Source organism: Sturnira hondurensis, unplaced genomic scaffold (genome assembly GCF_014824575.4).
Source record: "Sturnira hondurensis isolate 20B ecotype Veracruz unplaced genomic scaffold, ASM1482457v3 Scaffold0008897, whole genome shotgun sequence".
In the NCBI taxonomy this organism is placed as follows: domain Eukaryota; kingdom Metazoa; phylum Chordata; class Mammalia; order Chiroptera; family Phyllostomidae; genus Sturnira; species Sturnira hondurensis.
The window spans coordinates 4,700,742-4,725,658 of NW_028081528.1; the positions used below are offsets into that span (position 1 = coordinate 4,700,742).

The 24,917-nt window shown below is 41.1% G+C and overlaps 1 protein-coding gene and 1 pseudogene across 2 annotated transcripts; both read right to left on the reverse strand.

Annotated features, from left to right (window-relative positions):
- Positions 1–10,196: 10,196 nt before the first annotated feature.
- LOC118993777 (MAPK-interacting and spindle-stabilizing protein-like) lies at positions 10,197–14,063 on the reverse strand (annotated as a pseudogene).
- A 98-nt stretch (positions 14,064–14,161) lies between these two features.
- Positions 14,162–24,190, reverse strand: POLR1F (RNA polymerase I subunit F). Of its 2 annotated transcripts, none has more exons than XM_037056289.1 (5): positions 23,893–24,190; positions 20,344–20,485; positions 16,409–16,617; positions 15,001–15,155; positions 14,162–14,823 (listed from the first exon to the last, which is right to left on the reverse strand). In XM_037056289.1, the coding sequence occupies exons 1-5, from the start codon at positions 24,144–24,146 to the stop codon at positions 14,456–14,458; spliced, it is 1,128 nt and encodes a 375-aa protein (XP_036912184.1). In that variant the 5' UTR covers positions 24,147–24,190; the 3' UTR covers positions 14,162–14,455. The 2 variants fall into 2 exon arrangements, with proteins under 2 accessions (XP_036912184.1, XP_036912183.1); XM_037056288.1 differs by having other exon boundaries at positions 14,959–15,155.
- Positions 24,191–24,917: the final 727 nt, after the last annotated feature.

Below are 24,917 nucleotides of genomic sequence, written 5' to 3' on the forward strand. Positions count from 1 at the left end.
AGGAGTATCATTATTACTCCAACCTCCTTTCTTCTCCTTAAATTGTTAAGTGTTGTTCTCAAGGTAATAGAATAGAGAAATACGTGCACAGAACACACATTTTAGAAGTTCATCTCACTACATAATTACTTTCAAGACATAAAAAAGATGTCCAAAAGGAAAGCTGGTCATAGTCTCCCTGTTCTTTGAGCCTTAGTCACGACTAGCCCAAGTCTGCCTCTGAAGGGTTCATTTTGAACATCTTGGAGACCAAGGAGAACTTTTCACCATTTATTTTTAAATGTGTTGGCAGAACAGGTTTTCCATATTTTGAAATAAATCAAACTGCAATACAGAGACAGTTAACAAAGGAACCCAAAGCCCACTGCGCACACATACTTCTCCCTCCCCACCACATGTGGATTGGTAAAACACACAGCGCCTCCAACATTTGGCTGGATGAAAACAATGCTGCTCTTGGCTTTCCTTTAATCTGCTGACTACACCCATGAAGGCACTTTGGCAGTCCTCTTTATGTTTTCATTTGTTTTTCTTGCACAGAGCAATAAACAGGGTGCCAGCACCGCAAGCCACAGCCTCCAGGGCACTGAAGGCGAATCAAAGAATTGAATGGGGAGACTGGAATACACTGTGCTGCCCCAGGCCTGGCTGAAGCTCACCAGTGACTTAAAAAATAAATGGCTTTCTTCCCATTTCTTTGTTCAATTTATGATTTTTGAAGGGAGGAAATGGATGAGCCTTGTATTTCATGCAGTAAAATGCAAACTTCCAGAACTATAGCTTACTGAATTCATACATGCCTCACTGAATCCTCCCACCACATGTGACCCCTTTGTGATAACACAGGCGTATTACCTCTGGGTTATCCAAACAGAACGCGCATCTTCTCAAAGCTATATGTTCCCAGCTTGACTGATTCATTTAGCATTAGCCTGAGCTTGCACTTTGCTGGTAGATTCAGATGCTAAATATCTATAAGGGGTCTGCCAGAAGGTATCCAGCCACATGACATGAAAAATAGAGACATTTACTGAAGAAGGTACAAGAAACATTGTACATAGGTCAATGACGCTTCAGTCCCCTTCAGAGCTGGCATCATGGGACCTCATTCAGTTCTCCCAATAGCAATAAGCTGTCCCATCTTATTTTCCTGAATATCATTGATGGTGTGAAATCTCGCCCCTTTCCAAGGTGATTTTAGTTTGCGGAAAAGGTCAGAAGTCATAGGGTACCTAATCTGGGCTGAACTGCGGATTAGTCACCTGGGTGATTTGATATCAAATCATCACTAGTGACTGGGTGTTTCCCCAAGAGACTCTGCATGAAACATGATGCATGAGCAGGCTTTGTTGTGATGAAGCTGCCAACCACCAGTTGCCCATAGATGCGGTCTTCTGAATCATCCAAATAGTTTCCATGGGGGAATGTTCAAGTTTAATGCAAAATTTGATGTAAAATCTGCTGCTCTACTCATGCAGTAATTTATTATTATTATTTTATTATTGTTCAAGTACAGTTATCTGAATTTACCCCTCACCACTCCACCACAACCGGCCATTGCTTCCTCCCTCCCCTGCTTCCACCCCCTTTTGGTTTTGTCCATGTGTTCTTTATCATTATTCCTGAAAACCCTTCCCCCCATTATCCCCTCCCACCTCTCCTCTGGTTACTGTCAGATTGTTCTTAATTTCAATGTTCCAGGTTATATTTTGCTTGCTTGTTTGTTTTGTTGTTTAGGTTCCTGTTAAAGGTAAGATCATATGGTGAGATCTTATGGTCTTTCACCACCTGGCTTATTTCACTTAGCATAATGCTCTCCAGTTCCATCCATGCTGTTGCAAATGATAGGAGCTCCTTCTTCCTTTCTGCTGCATAGAATTCCATTGTGTAAATGCACCATAGTTTTTTGATCCACTCATTTACTGGTGGGCAACACTTGGCTATTGTAAATTGTACTGCTGTGAACATTGGGGTGCATAGGTTCTTTTGGATTGGTGTTTCAGGATTCTTAGGGTATAGTCCCAGCAGAGAAATTGTTGGGTCAAAAGGAAGTTCCATTTTAGTTTTCTGAGGAAATTCCAAGTGGTTTTCCACAATGACTTTATCAGTCTGCATTCCCACCAACAGTACACTAGGGTTCCCTTTTCTCCACAACCTCGCCAGCATTTATTGTTTGTTGATTTATTTATGATGGCCATTCTCACTGTGTGAAGTGGTATCTCATTTTGGTGTTAATTTGTATCTCTCTGATGGCTAGTGATGCTGAGCATCTTTTCATATGTCTTTGGATCCCTCTGTATGTCCTCCTTGGAGAAGTATCTGTTCAAGTCCTTTGACCACTTTTTAATTGGGTTGTTTGTCTTCCTGGAGTGGAGTCGTGTGTCACTCAGTCATTTTGAATGTGATGGCCACGCAGCACACATTCTCATTCACTGGTGTCTAGTGCCCCCACTGAGTAGCACAGTGAAGTCACATTGTTTACACATGTGTATTCCAGTCCACTCTCCTTGGCTGCCAGTTTTCATTGATGTTGCACACTGTTCTCGTTATATTAACAATGGCTGGACTTTTTCCACAGAGACCTCATATGTATAAATGTGTGCATATAATGCACCCAGATGGCACTTTGACCATGTATTAGTTTAAAATAAGAAAAACTATATAAACAATAAGCAACTTGATGTTTCCTCAAAATAAATCCACACAATAAAAAGCATTAATGGATAGTTTGATACTAAAGGTAAAATATGGATTCAATAATATGAATATATTATATACATTTACATAAATTGTATTATATGTAGTGACATAGTACATGAATAAATTATTTAGAGGCTGTTAATTGACCTTATCTGTTGGACTAAGGTGATGTCTGGAGATACTTTTCCACAAGTGTCTTGCCTTTCTACATATCTCATGAACAAAAAGAATTCACAGCTTTTTGCTCCAGATTAACTTTTCAAGGATGTTCATAGAGCTGAAGCCTTGGAAAATGAAAATAGTGTCTCCCTTCATAGCAGAGACCAGGTTTGCTTACTGTCCAGTGTAATCAAGTTAATGTCTCCCTCTGGAGCAGAGGTTGGGCAGGTTTGCTTCTCCCTAAGCATAGGGCTTCTTGGCTGTGACGCAAGCTTGTTTCATTTACAGCATCTACCTGGGCCCTTAGCTCTGCCCCTTTGGGACCTGCAGGGCAAGGGGAACTGACACAAAGAAATTCACTGCTTGGTGCACCCTGAGTAATAAAAGCCCTGTGTTTCTGACCTAGGAGTCTCCTGTCTTATGCCAGCCTCCATGAATTTGTGGTAGACTAACTTGTTAGCTTTCAAGTAAAAGTCTCACTCTTTACAGCTCTTAGTAAATGCAAGTGAATAAGACTCCAAGAAGTAACATACCATGTACAATAAGCCATAGTATCAATGGCATTTAGGATTTATAACTGAACGGAACTGTTAGATCTTCTAGCTCCCAGTTCAGTGTTCTTATTCTACAGGCAAAGTAGCATATCCCAAAGAGGTAAGTAAAACCGTTAAAATTAATGTTGGGAAACGCCCTGCCTGGTTTCAGTAGCTATAACGACTCATGGCTAAGTTGCGGCTGGGGGGGGGCGGGGCTCTGCCCACAGGCACCCCTCCCGCCCCTGGTCGCCAAGGATGAGAATAAGTCTACCAAGACATGATCTGCTTGAGGAGGAGAGGTGGCCAATCTCTCAAAGGAGAAGGGCCTTGAGCCTGTTCCTCAATGGGCTTTTATTGGGTTCAATTTGCACAGGAATACAGGTAAAGCTCATTAATCATTATCAGGCAGTAATGATCAAATAATAGGTAACACACAAAGAACTACTAGGGCTTATTTTGAGTCAGGGTCTATTAGCCAAAGGGCCACAAAACTTTGGGAAACAAACTCATTTCCTGCTTGGATCCTTATCATTTCATTGAGAGCATTTTTAACAAAGCAGGTTTCTCAGGATTTTATGTATTCTTTCTTAGGCCTGATCGCCCCAGGGGAACCTGCCCATTGCAGCACAGGGCTGCACCACCCTCTGTCATTGTTTTAGGCTTAAGTCAGGCAGGAAAACTAAGGTAGTGAAGAGATTAGGAGACTTCTTCAAGGCATAATGAGGACTCAGGCTATGTTGAAGCCGAGGGGTGAGGGTCCATCACCCCTTTTGCTGTAGCCCCCAAGTCCTTCCCTGGGGGCCCCCATGATTGTACCTGTCTTGGGTTGTCCCTCCCTTAAGGAATCTTACCCATCATTGGCTAACCAATCATGCATTGGGGGGCAGGCATGGCAAAGTAGAAGGGGCAGAGGCAGCACCCTTGCCAGAGAGATAAGCTTTATCTCCTTAGTGGCTTATGCTCTCTCAGCCTTAGCTATGGTGGGGTTACAGCTTCTGAAACTAGGCAGGATGGTTCCCAACAGCTAAGGCTGACTGCAAAGATGTTGGGACCATAAGCCACTTAGGAGACAAAGCTTATCCTCCCAGCAGGGGCACAGTTTCTGTCCACCTTACTTCACCCTGTTTGGCCCTGGGCAGGTGACTAGTTAGCTAATGATGAGTAAGATTCCTCAAGGAAGGGATACCTAAAACAGGTGCAGTCATGAAGGGGCCATCAGGGAAGGATTTAGGGGACAATAAAAGGGGTGATAGACCCTCACCCCTTGGTTTTATAATAGCCTGAGTCCTCATTCTATCTGTAAAAAGTCTCTTAATCTCTTGGCTGCTCACATCCCCCACCTGACTTAGCCTGAAACAATGCTGTAGGTGGGTCTGGCCCTGTGCTGGGAAGGGCAGTGAATATTCACACTTACACACAATGTTCTTTGATGCCTGTAAAATCTTTAACTGGTGATCTGGCCTACAAACAACCAAATCTGATAGCCACTAGACTAACAAAATATGGTGGGATGCAGAATTAACAAGAACTCCTTTCATGTATTAGACACTTCGTGTTTACATTTCTTTTCTTTCAGGCTCGTTTACTAATGCATTCTAATTTTAAATTCTAAATATGGTTCTCTTTAATGGTTCTGTTACCTTGTATTTCCAAATTTTTAATAAGAATTGGCAAGGTAGTTCATTTGTCCTGTCCTTTCCCTGAGTCAATAAACTACAAGAGCATTTCCTAATTATACCAAATGAATGTGGAACTAATTACCTACAACTATTTACACTCAGCTTATTTGCTATTGAAATCCTGGTTGCAGATTCATGTTTGCTGATTCAGCTTCTATTCTTAATTGCTCAAATTTTGAAACTTAACTAGCTTTTGCCTTATTCACATTTTTAAAATGAACTCAGGACAAATTATCAAATTAATGTGAATAAGTGTGAACAGGTTTATCTGTCTAATGTCTGAGGGGAGGCAACTGACCTTTAAGGGGACCCAGTGCACTAAATATTTACTTGAAGTACTTAGAAGACAGAACAATTCCATGAAGTTATTTACTGCTGGCAAAGTCGAGATTTGAGAGAGAAAACGAGACCAAATATCTGAACACCACTGTTTTTAGTAAGGAGAGGCAATGATAGACTGAGTGGAATGTTCATTTCTTCTCACAGTGGAGTATATTAAAACACATTAAACCAGTGATTTATATATTTAAAAAAATTTTCTTTCCAAGTACCCAAAGAATATTTTTTAACACTGACAATGTGCTGGGCCCCAAAGAAAATCTCAACTTCCAAAAGTAGAAACCTGAACATACCTTTGAAATATCAATACATGAAAGAGCTAGAAACTAACGATGAAAAGATAGCAATGGCTATCAATCATAACAACGGTGAAAACTCTTAGAAATTTTAACAGTGCTCTTTTAAATAAATTATGGTTCAAAGAATTCAGAGATATCCAGACATTAGAAACATTGAGAACACTATAGTATCCTTGAGGATAAATACAAGACAGAATTCAGATGAAGATTTTAGGGTCCAATGCTATTAATGAGAAAGCTTGAAATTAAACTGGATTGGAGAATTTAACTTAAGCCAAGGGGAGAAACAGTAAAGCAAACCATAGTATGTAGTGAAGAGTAGGAATTAAGAGAAAACAAAAATTGACAAACCTGGTCAATTACTAGTTAGGTAATGTCACATTTTAAAAATCCCAGGAACAAAAGCAGAAGCTCCTATAAATAAATTTAATATGTAGAAAAGGGTTTTACTAGAGAAAAAGTTAATGCTACTGAAGGATGTAATAGAGTTGAATAAATGAAGACCTAACATGTTTATCAGCTAGGGAAATGAGGTATGATACAGAACTCAATTGTCCCCCAGTGATACCTCAACTTAGAGGGCAGGTGGCAAACACAAGGCCCGCAGGCTGAATCCAGCCCTTCACCTTGTTTTATCTGGCCTGGCACCTTGTTTCTACCCAGTGGCAGTGCCAAGCTCTTGCTTAACTGTTAAGGCGTAGTTACATTTATCCAGTCCTAAAATTACATTTGGCCCTTTGAAGGCAACTGCAAGGCTGATGTGGCCCCTGTTGAAAATGAGTTTGACACCCCGATTAAGAGCAATTCTATCAAAATCTCCAAAATGTTTTTTAGCACGATGAAAGTGATTTGTAAGTATATCCAAAGACTATATGTAAGAGGTGAGCCAATACAATTCTGAAAGTGCATAATAAAGGGTATTTCAACCAGATCTCAAATCTTACCATAAAGCTGTTTATTTTTCTATGCTTATTTAACGTTACCAAAAATGAAGTAGCTTCAAACGATATCCATTCAGTAATTTACAGCTGTCAGTCAAAGGTCTGGCAGGCGTGGGTAGGTTCTCTGCTGATTTTACAAGACTGATATCCAGGTGTTGGCTGGCTGAGTTCCCAACTAAAGGGTATAGGGCAGGGGTGTCAAACTCATTTTCAGTGGGGGCCACATCAACTTCGTGGTTGCCTTCAAAGGGCCAAATGTAATTTTAGGACTGTATGAATGTAACTACTCTTTAGCAGGTAAGTGTGAGCTCGGTGCTGCTGCGGGATAGAAACCATGTGCCTAGCCAGATAAAACAAGGTGGAAGGCTGGATTTGGCCCACAGGCCTTGTGTTTGCCACCTGCGTGCGGCCTAGGAGCAATCTGCTTCCAAGATCACGGGCAGAGCTCTCAGGCCCTTGAGGATGTTAAGACTGAGGTTGCAGTTTTCCTACTGGCTGTTGGCCGGGGTTTAGCCCACAGCAAACTCAGATTCTTGACACTTCATCCATCTTCAGTCAGGGACTCTCCCTCCAGGAACCTGCTTCTCATGCTGCAAATTTCTCTTCTGCCAGTGGATGGAGAAAACTCTGATCTAAAAGGGCTCATGTCTGTCAAGTACAGCATAGGGAATAGTCAATAATATCATAGAAATTGTGTGTTGTGCCAGATGGGCACGTGAATTATCAAGGAGGGAGGGAATCACTTTGTAAAGTATATGATTGGCTAACCATTATGCTGTACACCTGAAACTAATATAAAATAATATTGAATGCCAACTCTAATTGAAAAATAAAATTTAAAAAATTACCAAATACATCGTAGGGCTCATGTGATTAAGGTTTGGGCCACCCAAATAATTTCTTTCTTAAAGCCAAATGTGCCATGTAATTATAATATAAAAATATTATGGAGGTAAAGTTGATCACCTTCAGGTATAAGGAAGGTGGGACATGGGAGGGGCCATGTGGGAATTCTGCCTACCACACTGGAGTAACACGCAGTGGGGCCCCACACCAGAGTGCACAAGCACATCACAACACAAATGGGACTATTTACAGTGCGTGCGGCGTAGTGTAAGTGAAGACAGGTCTTCCAGTCTGTAGGGAAAATACGGCTTCAGTTGGTTGTTTGGAGACACATGAACATCAACTTGAGGACAAAATAAATTCCTACATTAAACTATATACCTACTCCAAATGGATTAAAATTTTAAAAGTAAAATGATAAAAGTACTGCAAGAAAATATGAATATCTTTTGATCTTGGGATAGTAGTCTTTATAAGAAACACAATGTCTGAGATAAAACTCATACAGAAGGGATCACAGATTACATGAAAATAATAGCTGAACAGCAAATGAGAAAGCTAAAACATAAGTGACAAATTACCAAAATTATTTGAACATATAGAGAAAAAAAATCATCATCCCAAATACATAGTGGGCTCTTTAAAAAAGAGAGAGAGAAATAAGCCCTGGCTAGTGTAGCTAAGTGGGTTGAGCGCGGGCCTGTGAACCACACGATCACGGTTCGATTCCCAGTCAGGGCACATGCCTGGGTTGCAAGCCAGTTCCCAGCAGGGGACCCACGAGAGGCAACCATACATTGATATTTCTCTCCTTCTCTCCTTCCCTTCCCCTCTAAAGATAAATTAAAAAAAGAAGTGTTTTAAAAAAATAAAAAAGAAATAAATGGAAAAACACCACAGGAAATTAAGAGAAATCCTTAACAAATGTATAGACAATACACTAGTTCAAACTCACTAAAAACTAAATCAATATAAATTGCACATCATATTTTCCCCTATCAGATGGTCAAAAATTAAAATGACCCATAATTTCCACGTTAGCAACACTGCTAGCCATACCTTGCTGATGGGATTGTAAACTGGTACAAATGTCCTGGAGAACAATCTGATCACCCATATCAAAAAGTAAATCTTTAAAAAAAATTTTTTTAAAATTTTATTGTTGTCCAAGTACAGTTGTCTGCATTTACTCCCCACCACTCCCCCAACCCACCCCAGCTATCCCATCTCCCTCCCCTGCTTCTACCCACCACCCTTGGTTTTGTCCATATGTCTCCTAGTTGTTCCTGAAAATCCTTGCCCCCATTATCCTTCATTATCCCCTCCCACCTCCCCTCTGACACCTGTCAGATTGTTCTTAATTTCAATGTCTATGGTTATATTTTGCTTGCTTGTTTTGTTGATTAGGTTCCACTTAAAGGTGAGACCATATGGTATTTGTCTGTCATTGCCTAGCTTTCACTTAGAATAATGCTGTCCAGTTCCATCCATGCTATTGCAAAGGTAGGAGCTCCTTCTTTCTCTCTGCTGCATTGAATTCTATTGTGTAAATGTACCAGTTTTTTTAGAGAGAGAGGATGGGAAGGAGAAAGAGTGGGAGAAACATCAATGTGTGGTTGCCTTTCATGTGTCCCTAATTGGGGACCTGGCCTGCAACCCAGGCATGTGCCCTGACTGGGAATCGAACCGTGACCCTTTGCTTCACAGACCTGCGCTCAATCCACTGAGCTACACCAGCCACGGCTACATGTACCAGTTTTTTTATCCACTCATTTGCTGATGGGCACTTAGGTTGCTTCCAGCACTTGGCTATTGTAAATTGTGAACTGCTCTGAACACTGGGGTGCACGGGTTCTTTTGGATTGGTGTTTCAGGGTTCTTAGGATATAATCCCAGTAGTGGAATTGCTGGGTCAAACGGAAGTTTTAGTTTTTTGAGGAATTTTCTCAAAAAGTAAAATTATTCCCTTTCACACAGTCTACTTCTGGGACTTTTATCAAATAAGGATGTCTATATGTGTATGTTCAACGTGTGTGTTTAGTAAGAGAGAAACTATGAACCCAAATATTCACCATTAAGAAAGGAACAAATTACACACCAAAATTCTGCCATTAGAAATCAGAATATTTTTACATATTCACATAGAAAGTAATCTGTATCAGATAAAAGTATGCCCAAAGACTGAGTAGTTTGACTGCATTTATATTTTAAAATACCTTAAAGTCTTTTTGAAAACTAAACGCTAGAAGTATACATGAAACTGACAACAGTACTTATTTCTAAGATGTAGAATGTTACATGGGTGTGTGCATGTCAGGAGAGTGGGGACATTTTAGCATTTCAAACTTAAACAAAATGAATACATATTAATTTTGCAACACAACAGGTCTTCTTTGTGGATGAAAAATATCCAAAGATGATCCTTGTGGTGACTGCGTTGTATAAAGCAAGTGAGACTCAATTTCAACCATTTGGAAGTTAGTTCTAAGTTATCACTGACACACTGATGGGATACAAAATCTGTATTTTTAGAACTATAAGATGCACCTAGGTTTTAGAGGAAAATAGGAAAAAAATTTTGAAGCAAAAAACTGGTAAAATATTTAATAACCTGTGACCCTGCTCCAGCACTGCCCTCCGCCCCCCAGCGAGCCAGGTAAGCTACCTTTGGACTGTAAGACGCACTCCCTTCCTCCATCCCCCAATTTGAGGGGGAGTGCATCTTACAGTCCGAAAACTACGGTACTTGAAAACTGGCATCGTCTGTAGGCAAAGCACTTAAGACATTAATTGAAGCAACATGTGAAAAGGTTATTATTGCATCAGAGGCAAAGTGGTATCATTCAAAGCTGTGCTTTTCATTTCATCAGTTAAAAGCAGCTGCTGATGCTTTCACTGCTCAGCAGTGAGAGACGGTTAAGGCACAATCCCAGCTCTCAGAAAACTTATTGGTCAAGACATACTTCCCTTGATCAGTATGTGATCAGTAGGTAAAACAGGTAAACAGTTTCAAACAACAATATAGAGTGCTACAACTTTTAAAAAGCCATAAAAAACAATTATGATTACAAAGCAAGCACATTTAGCCCACTTCAGTCTGGAGTGGGCTACACACTCTTTATGTAGAAGGTAGGTCTGTGACAGTTTTCTGTGCTGGGTATTTCTAGGCCCCTGCTGGGCGCTCCTCCACCTCCGTCCCTTCTCCATGGGTGAAAATGCTGCTTATCCAGCTTCATGGGTGAAAACACTCTAACATCACCCTTTGCCTCCACCTGAAAAAGTGGCAGTTTTTGACTGTGTCTACACTTGGTTCATGCCTTTCAAACTGATCCTTGACTTAACACTTTGTTTTGTATCTCCTGGAAAAAAACCTAAGTGCTTTGAGAGTTGAAACCATTTAAATCATCTATTTATGCCAAATGATTAGTGAGGTGCCTTCAAAGTTGGTAACTGATGGGAATTACAGCAAAGGTAAGCAGTCTGGTCTAGGCCAGAGGAGTTTTATGGGTAAATACCAAGATAAAAAGATAAAACCTAGGTTAGCACAGCCTGTGACGAATGTTTTGAAAAACACCTGGAGGCTATCACCGGAGGTTTTTATATCAGATAAAAACAATAGTTGCTGTATTCTAGGCAAAGCAAATGCCAGATCTGCTTTTTAAAGCTAATCATTGTGAAAAAGTATAAATACAGTTTCAAGTTGTGTTTTTTTCCTTTGAAAAAGCAAATTATTTAAATTGTATAGAACATGAATGACTGAAGCACCAACCAAAAAGATACAAACACCACGTGGGAATTTGCTTCCACCGTTAAGCCACAATGTATTTTTCCATGAATAGCATACATTTGAAGCTTCCTTGGTACTTAGGAAGGGAAACTTGTTTCACTAAAAATTAATTTTCTATGTTGTCAGACATGATCACAATGATGTATTCAAATTTTTAAAATATAAGGAAGCATCTATGAACATTTTCTGGGTACGCCACAATAGTAACCCCTGAGAGTACAGCTTGTTTTCAACTGTTTCTGACTCACCCTCTCTTTACACCAGTGCTGTCCAGAAGAAAGATAATGTGAGCCTCGAGTGCAATTTTAAATCTTTTGGCCAAAAAAAAAAGTAAAAAAAAAAAAAAAGCTGAGAAAAACAATTTAAACATTTTATTTACCCCACTATAGCACAAATAGTATAAATTCACTGATATACAAAACTGAGATATTTATATTTTCTTTGTACATCTTCAAAACCCGCTGTGTATTTTATACTGACCCCACATCTCAATTTGAAGGACCCACTTTTCAAGGGTCCAATATGCACCTGAACTCAATTGTATGGAAAGACAGTGGCCTGTACTTTTGTACTGTGTATCTACTTGTAGGCAGACTGTATTCTACCATTATAAATTTACTTTTATCTTTTTATTTTCAAAGTGTGTTTATTTAGGGAACAAGGGATTATAAAAAATATCTGAAATAATTTGCCAATGAAGTTGCAGATTCTACCAATAATCCACACCATCTTAGATTTTTAAGTGTGTAGTTACATAATGTGAACAAATCCAAAATTTGTTTTAAATTATATCAGATATTCGATACACTTATTTTAACTTTCCATAAAAACTGAAAATCACATTTTAATGATTTACATTTTTATCTGATTGTATTTGGTATATTATAATCCAAGCACAAGAGGCAGATTATCTTCTGAGACATGCAAGAGTTGTTCATGGATGCCCTGTAACAGTGAAACCAGCAATTTTCATGTATGCATTTATGTGCCTATGTACGCACTTCAAAAAGCAAAGCGTCATCTCTTCATCGAAGGTAAGAATGGGGACCACCAGACCCTGCTGGAGCACCAGAAGGTCCCAAAGGCACTTGAAAAGGATTATTGGGTCTGGGACAGAGGCCTGGTGTGGGATAGGATCCTGCAGGCGCAGGGTATGGTGCTGGTGGTCCCCAGGCTCCTGGTGGAACAGTGCCCCATGGAATGGGTGGTGCTGCTGCTGGTGCTTGGGGAGGAGGAGGTGCAGGATATGGCCCTGGAGATGGATGTGGCATATGAGGGGTAGGATGCTGCCCTCCCATTCCTGGTGCCTAAGGTCCAGAAGACATGGATCCCCATGGACCTAACAGACCAGCTGCGGCTGGATCAGTGGGTGCACCATTATGGTCGTGGAAGCTCTGGAAAGGGCATATTTGATGTAGGACATGCCCTGTGGGGCCAGGACCTGGGGCCAGGACCTGGCACAGGTGGAGCTGGATAAGGACCACCAGGTGTGGGGCATGATGATCTAGGAGGAGGAAAGTGTGCTGTGGGTCCTGGAAGTGGTCCAGTGGGAGACACAGAGGGACACTTTCCTGTTGGTGCTGGTCCAGAAGGCACAGTGGAGGGTGTTGCACTTGGTGGGAGTCCAGATGGCACAGAAGGTGGAGCACCTTTGTATGCCAAAGGTTGGAACCTGGCCAGCCTTGAGGAGGTCGGCCAGGTTTAGTGCTGCTCACAGCAGAGGGTCTGGCAGGGTACTGGTCAGGTAGCACATCTGCCAACGAAAATTCATCACTTTTCCAGCAAGATCTAAGCCCACAGCAAGGTCTAGAAGCAGTGATGGACCCTAGGAAACGGAGGGCTAAAGAAGCGGCCTGGCCGACAGCAGCCGTGGCAACGGCACTAGCAGCACACTCTACCATTGTAAATTCAGATCAAGATATACTACTAGCAGAATTATCAACCTTTTAACAGAAATTAAACAACGTAAGACCAGTACTGTTTCTGATACTATATACATGGCAACAACACTGGCTGCTATTTGTAGTTCTATTCAACCATCCATTCATTCAAGATACACAACTAACAGTGGGTGAACAATCTTCTTTTTCTTCGTAGCACTTGGCACACTTGCTAATTTTCTTACCTTTACTGTGTGTATGAGCATCTGTTTCTCCTTGACATGCCTCGAGGGAAGGAAATGCACCTACCTTGTTTGCCACTACAGCCCTGGACCTTAGTAGAATGTGCTGCAGAGCAGGGCCAAATGCCTGTCACGGGAGTGAAGGCTGCCACATGCCTGATCGTTGGCTAATCATGTCAATGATCAGTCCTCCAGCACTTTAGGCATGTTTGATGTCCTCTCAGTAGAAGCAGTGAACAGCTGTTTTCTCTTCAGAACAATTTCCAGCAGCCTAACCCAGCTATTAAAAAGTATTTGGGGAACTCCCCACTAATCAGGATCTGATTTATCCTGCCTTCATCAGATTGTCCTTCTCCAACACACAATGAGAACAGAATGACTGAGGCAAAACTGAGTAAGTACAAGAGAACACCCCTCTCTACAACCTCATGAACTCAGAGAAAAAAAGAAAACACCATCAAATGTGCACCTGGAAGGAAAGGAGATTAATATCGTGTCCTACCAGTCAGTAGTGACATGGTTCCTAAGAGCACAGGAGACTTCAGAAGCTGCTGTGGCAAACCATTTCAAGTTAAACAACAGATCATTGTAGTAGCCGTGATACAGGAAAATCTGAAATTGGTTAATGCCTCGAATTTTTTAAAAAGCGAAACCAAATGGCCCGCAATTTCATGTTAAAGAAAGGCAATAAACTGAAAACCTAAGCTCAAGTTAATTCTTTAACGATACAACATTGCAAAATAAAGTCCTTCAGCTAGTATTGCAATTATATAAATAATTTTATTTAGAATGTAAGACCTGGAAAAATACAAGAGTCAATACTGAGAGGAACTCTTACCTTTGTACTCTGTATACAATAAAATGGCACTTCAATAATACTGGTGTTTTCCAAATGACCGCTTCTGCAATTTTAGCATCAAACACTCAACTCCTTTTCAATAGTTTCCTGTTTTAAAAACTATTTCACATCATTCAAACATGTTTGCATCTACTGTGTATAAATCAACCTTTCAAAACTGAATCGTATCTACAATGCACTAAAGAAAATTACTCTTTCCTTTTCTTCCTAGGCGAGTGTTCCAAAAGAGGGGCAAATTCAGCCTCCTCACTGTGCTTTCTTTTCTTTTTTTTCTTTTTATGGTCACTCTGGTAACCACTGGAGTCACTGGCTGGAAAAACAGGGTCCTGGTCCTGCTTCTTTTTCCTCTTCTTTTTTGGCTCTTCGTCCCAGAGGCCATTCTCACTGTTTCTCACCTGCAGGTCTGTCCCTTCCTCCACGGGGACATCTGCGAAATCTGCTGGCTCTGTGGCGCTACCTGCTCCTTCATCTGGCTCTGGGTCTTTCTTCTTTTTCTTCTTCTTCTTCTTTGGCTCTTCGTCCCAGAGGCCATTCTCACTGCTATTCACCTGCAGGTCTGTCCCTTCCTCCACGGGGACATCTGTGAAATCTGCTGGCTCTGTGGTGCCACCTGCTCCTTCATCTGGCTCTGGGTCTTTCTTCTTTTTCTTCTTCTTCTTCTTTGGCTCTTCGTCCCAGAGGCCATTCTCACTGTTTCTCACCTGCAGGTCTGTCCCTTCCTCCACGGGGACATCTGCGAAATCTGCTGATTCTGTGGTGCCACCTGCTCCTTCATCTGGCTCTGGGTCTTTCTTCTTTTTCTTCTTCTTCTTCGGAGGTTTTCCCAAAGCTTCTTCGGGGCCGGTTTCTGTTACTTCTTCAGAAACTGCAGAGCACTTGGTGTGTACACTGTAAGTTAGCAGGTTAAAACAAGTAATAAGCAACAAAAAGGGATCCAGAGTATTCCAGCATGCTGAGGTTTTCCTAAATGACAGCACCATGAGACACATACTATGGCATAAATTTCAAATATTTTTTCCTATTACCCTCAGCCCACTGAAGTTTTAAAATTATTGTATCCCAAGTACTTCTCCCACACTGTTTTCACACATAAACAGGACATAAAAAGACTGTCAAAGCATGCCTTCTGAATTTTGGTTTTGTTCAGAAAAATTTGGGCACTGAACAATGAACATTACAATACCCAGGCTTATTAGTCAAACCACTGACATGTGAGAGAGAGAAAATATACTCCTGTTACGTATCAAAAGACTGGGACTTTTCTGTCTACTGTCTCAATCCTTATTTTAAGTAACAGTTCACTGTTCTTCTTAACCTACTCAGAAGCCTATCACCTCACAATTGTGAATTACGTCACTGAAACAAAACTCAGACTCGGTGAAGAAGCCACCTCTCCAGAACTGCAGTCCTACAGAGCAGCGCTAGCCACAGACAGCTGTTTAACCAGGTGACTTTAAAAACTCAGCCCCTCAGCCACACTAGCCACACGTCAAATGCTCGACTGCGGGGCTGTTGGACTGGCCCTAATTCAGCATGACTCTGCCATTGCTGAGAGTCCTACTGGACAGCTGCTGGAGGACTTGAGCCGAAACTCTTGTTACTTAACAGAGCGGAATCTAGAAAAATGGTTCAATTAACATCAGCAACATTCTAAGAGATCCCCTGCCCCCATTGCAGTTGGCTCCCCAAGCTCGAGATTCAAGACCAGAGTAGTTAACCATTCCAGTATGGAAAAATATAGAAATTAAATTATCTACCTGGCATAATGACAATAATCAAACAAATTATTTGTTTCAGGTTAATTAGTTATACAACATGATTAAGCTTTTAGTAGTTTCAAGCTCAGGGGATCTACTGTTTAAAAAATTAACAACAAACTAGAAAATATTCAGTAAAATGGAATTATTAAAATGCAGACCAGTTAGCTAGATAGACTTTAGAATACTTAATGCATTGTTACAGTGCTTAAGGTTATTATTTACAATGACTTCCTGGTTTGAAAGCATAAATACTCTAACAAAATGTTAATATATATACACACATACACACTTTTTTCCAAAAGAGCGTTTATGATCTCTAAATTTACAATTAAATACAAACAATTAAATATCAAAATGATAATAATGTGATTAGGAACTGACCTCATGATATTCAGTTTTCCCCGAATGCAGAACACTCCAGCAGCATCTGAGTCTAAACGAAATACTTCAAATTCTAGCTCATCACCCACGCTGATCTCCAGGCCCTGCCACTGTTCAGCCGGCATCTGCTCAGGCTTTGGGATGGAAGCATTGAAACACCCGTGCACTAAGCAGCCAATGTGGCTGGAAGACACTTTATTAACTGTACCCTGAGAACCAGAAAGAAGAGTGTAACATCCATGAGAGATCCAGAGAGTTAACAGATAAATTAAACTTCGTAAGCTTCAAACTGATCTTCAAAGAGGAAACATAAAAATAATGGCATGATTTGATGTGAAAAAAGTTTATCTCAATTAAAACTTAGTGCATGTCATACTAAAGCATTGCTTTAGAACACTGTAGACTTTTTAGAAAGCTCAAAGTTTATTAGATAAGTAATTGCACGTCAATCTACATAAATCTTGAGCACAGCTGTTTGGACTGAATCACAAAAACACTGGAAACTTCAAAACTAAAATAAAAGTATGTGCTACATAATTTAAAGCTTGAAATGAGAATTTCCAAAAACTTTGTTTTCTATTCTTCCCCTAGGAATCAACACAGATAACTATACTATTGAAAACCTAAAATATTTGAATTACAGGATTTTAAACAATATTAACACATATAAAATGCTGCTTAATAATGTGAGCAACTCCTTATACATATAGAATAAAACTCCCTTGTCATTATTGGGAAACTGGCATCCACAATGGCACCTTCCGCATGCTCTGGACAAACTGGTGTGTCTATAAAATGGAGCCCTGGCTGCTGTGGCTCAGTGGACTGAGTCCTGCCTTCAAACCAAAGTGTTACTGGTCCAATTCCCAGTCAGGGCACAGGCCTGGGTCACAGGCCAGGTCCCCAGTTGGAGGTATGTGAGAGGCAACCACACACTGATGTTCCTCTCCCTCTCTTTCTCCTTCCCCTCTCTCTAAAAATAAATCTTTTTTAAAAATGGAGTATTATTCAGAAATAAAAAGAAATGAGCTATCAAGCCATGAAAAGACATGGAGGAAGCTGAAGGGCATCCTGGTAAGTGAAAGAGGCAAGTGTAAAACGGCTACGCAGTGTATGGTCTAATGGCACGGCATTCCAACAAGGGCAAACGAAGGGGACAGCGGAGAGAGCAGAGGTGCAGGGCTTCAGAGGGAGGGAGGCGGGGACGAGCAGGTCGAGCAGAGAGCACATTTAGGGCAGTGACCAATTTTTCCATGGAATACTGATTGTAGAGACAAATTATTACAAATTTGTCAAAACCCATAGAATATACAACAAACAGTGAACTCTAATGTTAACTACAGACTATGTTTAATAAAAATGTGTCAATATTGGCTCAACCACTATAACTAATGTAGCGTACTAACACACGATGTCCATAATAGAAGAAAGACTGTGTTTGTTCCATTTTTCTATATGTTTGAAACTGCTGTAAAAAGAAAAATTGGTAGCGAGTCTACTAACTAACATACATTCAATGGGGAAAAGTCTTTTCAATATATGGGTCTGGAATGACTGAACAGCTAATAGACAAGACAATGGATTGGAAGGGCCTACCTCATACTACACACAAGAAATTAAAGCTTGACCACAGACCTAAATGGAAAAGCTAAAACAAAAATTCTGGAAGCTTATAGAAGAATATCTCCAGAATCTAGGAACAGGCAAGTTTCTTAGGATCCAAAAAGCAATAACCATAAAACTATACAAGGATGAACTGGACCTCACCAAAATTGGGAGCTTCTGGAAATGCTAATTAAAACCATTCTGAGAAACTACTATCCTCCACACACCAGTAAAATTAAAAGTCTGACAGCACCAACTGTTGGCAAAGACTAGGAGCAACAGGAAGTGCTGAATAGCAAGTTAGCCTAATGGCAGTTTTTCATGAAGTTAAACACACATGTACCCTGTGACCTACCAATACTGCTTGTAGTTTTTAACCTAGGAGAAATGAAAATGTGCATTTACAACAGCTTTATACTAATAGCTCCAGACGGAAAACTACCCAATGTCCATCAATGAACATGGATAATCAAACTGTGATATATTCATATAACTGAATACTATGGGCAATAAAAAAGGAACACACTGCAATACACGCAACAGCATGGATGACACTCACATTGAGCAAAAGAGGTCATTTTAGAGTGCATCATGAAAAAAATCTATTAATGTGGAATTACAGGACAAGCAAAACTAATTTATGACCCACGAAATCACAGCAGTAGCTGAACCTAGGACAGAGAGAGAGGACTGACCAGGAAGGGTGTGAAGGACATTTCTAAGGCATATGTCTTCGTCAAAATGCACTGAATTACACACAATGATCTGACTTTTATTGTATGTAAATTATTTCATATTACTAAAAATAAATAAAAATTGAGCCCTGGCTGGTGTAGCTCTGTGGACTGAGTGTGGACCTGGGAACCAAAGGGTTGCTGGTTCCATTCCCAATCAGGGTGCAGGCCGGGGTTTGGGGCCAGGTTTCCAGTGGGGGACGGGGTGCAAGAGGCAACCACACATTGGTTTCTCTCCCTCTGTTTCTCCTTCCCTTTCCCTCTCTCTAAAAAATAAAATAAAAGATTTTAAAAACCCTACCAATTTAAAAGACAAAAATAAAAAAATAAAAATTGGGAGAAAGGTGGCCAAATATATTTAAGGACTGGATTTTGTTGTAGGAAACCAAGTACAAGGGATAATTTTACTTTTCATTTTATACTTTCTTTACATTAGCGTGTTATCTCCGTGGACATGTTTACATTTGTGATAATTTATATAAAGAGAATGACAGTTAAATTTAGGAGTTTTTAAGTACAAATCTACTGCCAACTCTAATAGTATCAAGGCTGGTTGCAGGATGCCAGTTTGGCAGTCCAAATATAGTATTTCTTCTTGTTTAATTGATAGTGAAAAAATATTTTAATTAGAAATTCCATGTAGATTTTGTCACAGTAAAATCTAACCTATATTTTTATTAACAGTATCAAGGATTAGTTATCATCATTAGATTAAGCAATTCCTATATTTTTAGGTAAGAAAAAATTATACACACACACAAATAGATATGCATATACGAACATATACACACAGAACTGCTAATGAAGACAAGGGCAAGTGAAAAGGATCAAGGAATACATTTCAGTAGATTTCACGTCATTTTTTGCATTTCCAGCTTCTTCTGGAAAAGGAAGAGGCCTTTCCACAGGTCCTTTCCCTCATGGCAGAGTTCCCTAACCACTCCCTAACCCTTGATTCATTTTCATTACCTGCCTGGTTCCATGACCATTTTAATTTGCAAATCCCACATTACATGGTTTGAATCCTTTATTTTTACTTTTTTAAAAAGTATTTTATTTTGTTTGGTTTTAAGAGAGGGAGGAGGACAGAGAGAGAGAGAGACAGAAACATTGACTGTTGCCTCTTGTCCGCCCCCTACTGGGGACCTGGCCCACAACCCAGGAATGTGCCTGACTGGGAACTGACCTGGTGACCTTTTAGGTTTGCAGGCCGACACTCAATCCACTAAGCCACACCAGCCAGTACAAATCCTTTCATTTGGAAAACAAACACACAAAACACTTGTATCTATGTATAATTGGGAAATTTTAAAATAATAATAAAAACTGATCTTATTTTACACCTTAAGATCATTCTGCTGCTCTTCAAAGAGAAGAGTAAATTGGATAAACACATACTTCATACATGCATGTGAGTTTAGGATGATGAAGTTTTAAAACGTACCTAAGATGAACTGATGGAAATTAATTTTTCCTTTATCTTTTAAAGTAATTTTTAGTTACACACAAAAGCAGTCCCAAGGCATATAGTCTCAAGTTTCCAAAATACATAATTATATAACTATATGAAGAAAGCTGGAAAACAGATGTACATACCATAAGCTTCTGCCCTGGTTCAGGGCAGAAAATAACAAAATCCGCTTCAATATTAAGATGAATGTAGCCTTGATCATCATAAATATCTCCCAGTTCACCCACTACTTTGATGTTATCATATGCGATGGGGACACCTGAAAGGCTGTTTAAAAAAAAGAAAGTAGTAAAAATGGTATCTTTTATCCTCTTTTAGGCATTGTCATACTGATTAGATAGATATTCTGAGTCCAAAAATATATCTCCCACGTGTAGCCACCCAAGCCCAAGACACTGTATAGCATATGCTTAGTCTGTAACAACTTGGCCAAGTGTTCAAATATAATGGCTAAGTTAAAAATAACTATTTAAGATAGGTATCCAGAAATGTCCAAATATGCACAGAGTCCACTTTTCTTCCCTATTTGCTACTCATTTGGATTTTAGTAATGCCAGAAGGAGAGGGGAAAAGATAGGACTTGGCGCAAAAAAAGAAGTCTTCTTTATTTCTGTAAGAATGACTGACTAAAAGCAATTCTGGTATTATACATACTTAACCAAATATATGTATTATATATACATAATTAATACACACACACCCCCATATATATTTATTTGCAGTAGTGCGGATGGGTTATATTATCTGTTAAGGTTCACTGCAACACAGTAAAGAGTGTTTTCATTTCATTCAGTGCTGCCAACTATCGTAAGAGGGAGGTTTTGGGTTCTGTAGGGTTCAGCACCCTTGGCTGGGAAATGTGACCACAGAGCCTAAGCCCAAACAGACTTGTGTAAACCCTTTAAACCTCTGGGAAAGCAACTCACAGCATGAACCTTACTAAAAGTCATCAGACGTACAATGACAAACACCTTAACCACGTCTACCTTTTCTCCTTTTACGTTTTTCTGATACCAACCTAAGTTAGTTTCAAGTCAGAGTATTTAGCGAACAACTAAATCATGTTTAAGGGATGCTTAGACTGCACATCTGAGGCTTCTACAGAACCGGTGGAAGGGGACATATTTGCCACCTTCAAGTAACTCAAGAGCTGTCATATACAAAAGAAGTAAGATTTTCTTTTTTATTAATAGCCACTCAAAGATATAGCAGTCAGAAGTTACAATATGATTTTAGAAAACTACTTTCTCTAAGCAGACTTTTCAAAATTGACAGGGGACATCTTCAAAGAAATTCTGTTACTGGTACAGAAAGGGTGGAAAGTCTGTCAAATAGGGGATGCGGCTGAGATGAGTTGGATAATGCGCATCTCAACTGCTCTCTTTTCCTCAATTCTTAAACACAGAGAAGCAAGAAAGTCCTCGATTCCCTAGTCTGGAAACAAACAACTACACATAATATATTGTTGATTGATAACGTATTTCAATTACTGCTAGGTTCCATGTTTTGTCCCTCACTAGTAGTGCACAGTTCAGTGTGAGGTGCCTAACTTGCACTGAATAAACCGGAGTCTTTAGCACACCCACAAGGTGTGTATGTAGGGGGAGAGAGCAGCAGTGAGGGGAGGATTTAGTCCAGGTTGCAACCTGTTCCATAATCTGAATTGGCCACACTGCCTAATTCATTTAAAGAAATGCTCATTCAATCAGCTCCTAGTCTCTCTGGTAAAACAACTCCTATTGGAGACACTCTGGGTGACTTTGCCCTAGCCTGTCCAGTGGAGGGATTGATTATAGACAGATATAAAATATATCAAACAGCTGCCTATGTTTCCAGATTGTACAGCCATCCTCTCTCAGTTGGTCTCCTGTCTACTGTCTCACCCTCCTTAAACCACCATCTAGTATGACCAAATCACAACAAGACTTGAGGTTTAGTTTCTGAAACTGCAAATCTTATCAGGCCCCAAAGACCAGGAATATGTACTACTCTCTCAACAGTGTGCCAAGTTTCAGAATTGGAGGGTATTGTGTTCACCTTTTAAGGAAAAAAGCTGACAAAGGCAGGAAAAAAGAGCAACATGGCCATCCTTTCTGAGTTGTCCCCCACCCCCACCCCCACCCCACCCTGTCTTTGACCCACTGCCCTCCTCTCCAACTGTACTCATCATCTTTCCCCAGACAGAAACCTTACTCCAGTTATTTAATACTTACAATTTCCTGGTCAAAGCTTTCTATTGCACATCTACCCTCCACTTGTTTATGCCACTCTATTTTCCTGGAATGCTACCATCTCGAAGTACCTTCCTCCTAGGAAGTTGTTTTCAAACGTTCTATGGTCAAATTCACCACTCCTTCTCTTATTATACATTAATTTAGATATCTGCCAAGTTTTAACACTTCATTGCATTTGGCTTACATATGTATCTCTACTAGATTTGAAAGTCCCTGAAAGCACAGATCTTGTTTTTTCTTTGTTTTTATACACCAAGTCCCTCGTATACAAAAGAGATACCAAGTGTGGGTTGGTGCCTGGAAGATGCAGTATATTTTGTTGGATTCTTAACCTTGTTAGGATTCAAGATTCCTCGAACGGTTTGGTTACTTTGCTCAAGGAAACTGATGTAGAGAATTCCCGCAGTTTCCAGGGTCTCATAAAATTCCTGAAGGGTAACAAGGAATCCCTGGAGAATCCACTCACCCTAGTTGTAGAACCCTTTGACTCTTTGAGTCAAAGCAGTCCAGAGGAGGATTAAGATACATCTGTCTGCCCCCTCGCCTGAGCCTCCACCCTTGCAATTCTAAGAACTTTAACGTTACTCTCAAAAATTTTAATTTAAATGAACAAGCGCCCCCCCTCTCCCCGCCTTTCTCAGGAACGGAACAACAGGCAGGCAGGCAGGCCAGTTGGACTGAAAATGAAACATAATAAAACTAATAGTATTTCTCTCATCCCTGACCAGATCCAAGAGATGGGGTAAATACCAGGGACATGACAAACAGCAATACCGCCCTTCGCGGTTTACAAATAAAAATTGCACCAAGGGCCCTGGCTGGTGTGGCTCAGTGGATTGAGCACCAGCCCGTGAACCAAAGGGTTATCGGTTCAATACCCAGTCAGGGCACATGCCTGGGAGCACCAGTAGGTGGCGATCGCGAAGCAACCCACACACTGATGTTTCCTTCTCTCCCCCCCATCTGAAAACAAATAAAAAATATATTTAATAATTGCACCAAGTCTTCATTTTCTAGAGAATGTGAGAACATCAACTCAAGTACTGCATTCCAAACTTTCATTGTCCAACGAAAAAACATACAGAACTGGGCCTCACCGGTCTCCAGACCCCTGTTCTATTCTTAACCCCTACACCCAGCTTCTGGAGCGAGCTTCTCCAAACCCTCCGCAGCCACAAGTCTCGCCAACTTTACGTTTTCCTTCTTGCCTAGGAAAGAGGCTCTGCACGGATCTTGACCAGGGATGTACTCGCCTTTCCCGACTCCAGGATGTCTGCGGGCCGAACTCCCATCGGCTGGTGGGACTACCCCCACACGCCCCCTTTCTTGTGGGCCCTCAGAAGTTGCACCGGCCGACGCCTCTCGTGCCCAAATGAAGGGGCGGCAGGCTCCGTTACGACGTTGTCTGCACCGAAAAGGAAAAGGCTAAGAAACTGGTACCTTTCGGAATAACGCAGGAGCTCTGCATCGAGCTGTTCTCGGATACCGGTGCGTTTCCGGTGAAGGTAGCGTGGCGACAGTGCGATGTGCCTGCGGTGCGGCCCCGCGACAAGGCAGGAGTAGCGGCTGTTCAGCAATGCACACGCGGCAGCGTAGGTCGGCAGCTCCAGACAAGGCAGGACGCCGACTGGCCCCACCACTGGCCCCTCGGAGGCCGCTTTCGGCCGCGGAGCTTCAGGACAACCTGCAGCCATGCGGCTGCTCAGATTTCCCACGGCGCGCGCCACTGACGCAACCGTAACCCCTATTTCCGGACGCAGGTTGTACGCCGTCAACCGTTTGCCACGCCCCTTGTAAATTTCTCTCCTTGTGCTGCATCACGCAGCTCTGACCAGCAGGGGGCAACCGCTTTTTTTTTTCCCCCGGCTAGGACGGCTCTAGGAGCCAAGAGCAGTGACTGACTCCTTATTGAGCATGCTCCAAGGCCGACAAACACCGCTTCTCTGTAAAGGGCTAGCAAACCTGTGTTTACGCTAAAGTTCCCTTTGGATTTAGTATGTAGATTTAATAGGAGTTCACACTTTGGTCATTTCCAGTAGTAAGGTGATTTGATAGATTTTACAAGCTCATGGTATATATTTTGTGCCAGGAACCCAATCCTAAAAAGAGGCCCAAATGCCTCAAATGCAACAATATGAAAACATCCCACATCTCTCTCCAGTCTGTGCTCTCTCATTCTGTAGCTGCTATTTCAGGAGATTGTACCCCTGGTTTTCCAGGTGGCTCAGTCCGGCTGTCATCCGTTGAGGCTTGTGACCTCCCGAACATCCAACCCGCCATAGGGCCTTTGGGGACGAAGCCAAAACATCACTTTGTTCAGACATTTCTCTCGGTCCTGGCTTCCCTAACTACAGAACTGTGTGTGGAAGCCTAGCCGAAGATCCAAGGGCACCTTGGAGGAGCCAGATTTTCTCTGAAACACAGATATGACCATGACTCTCCTTGTTTAAAGCCCCACATAGTTG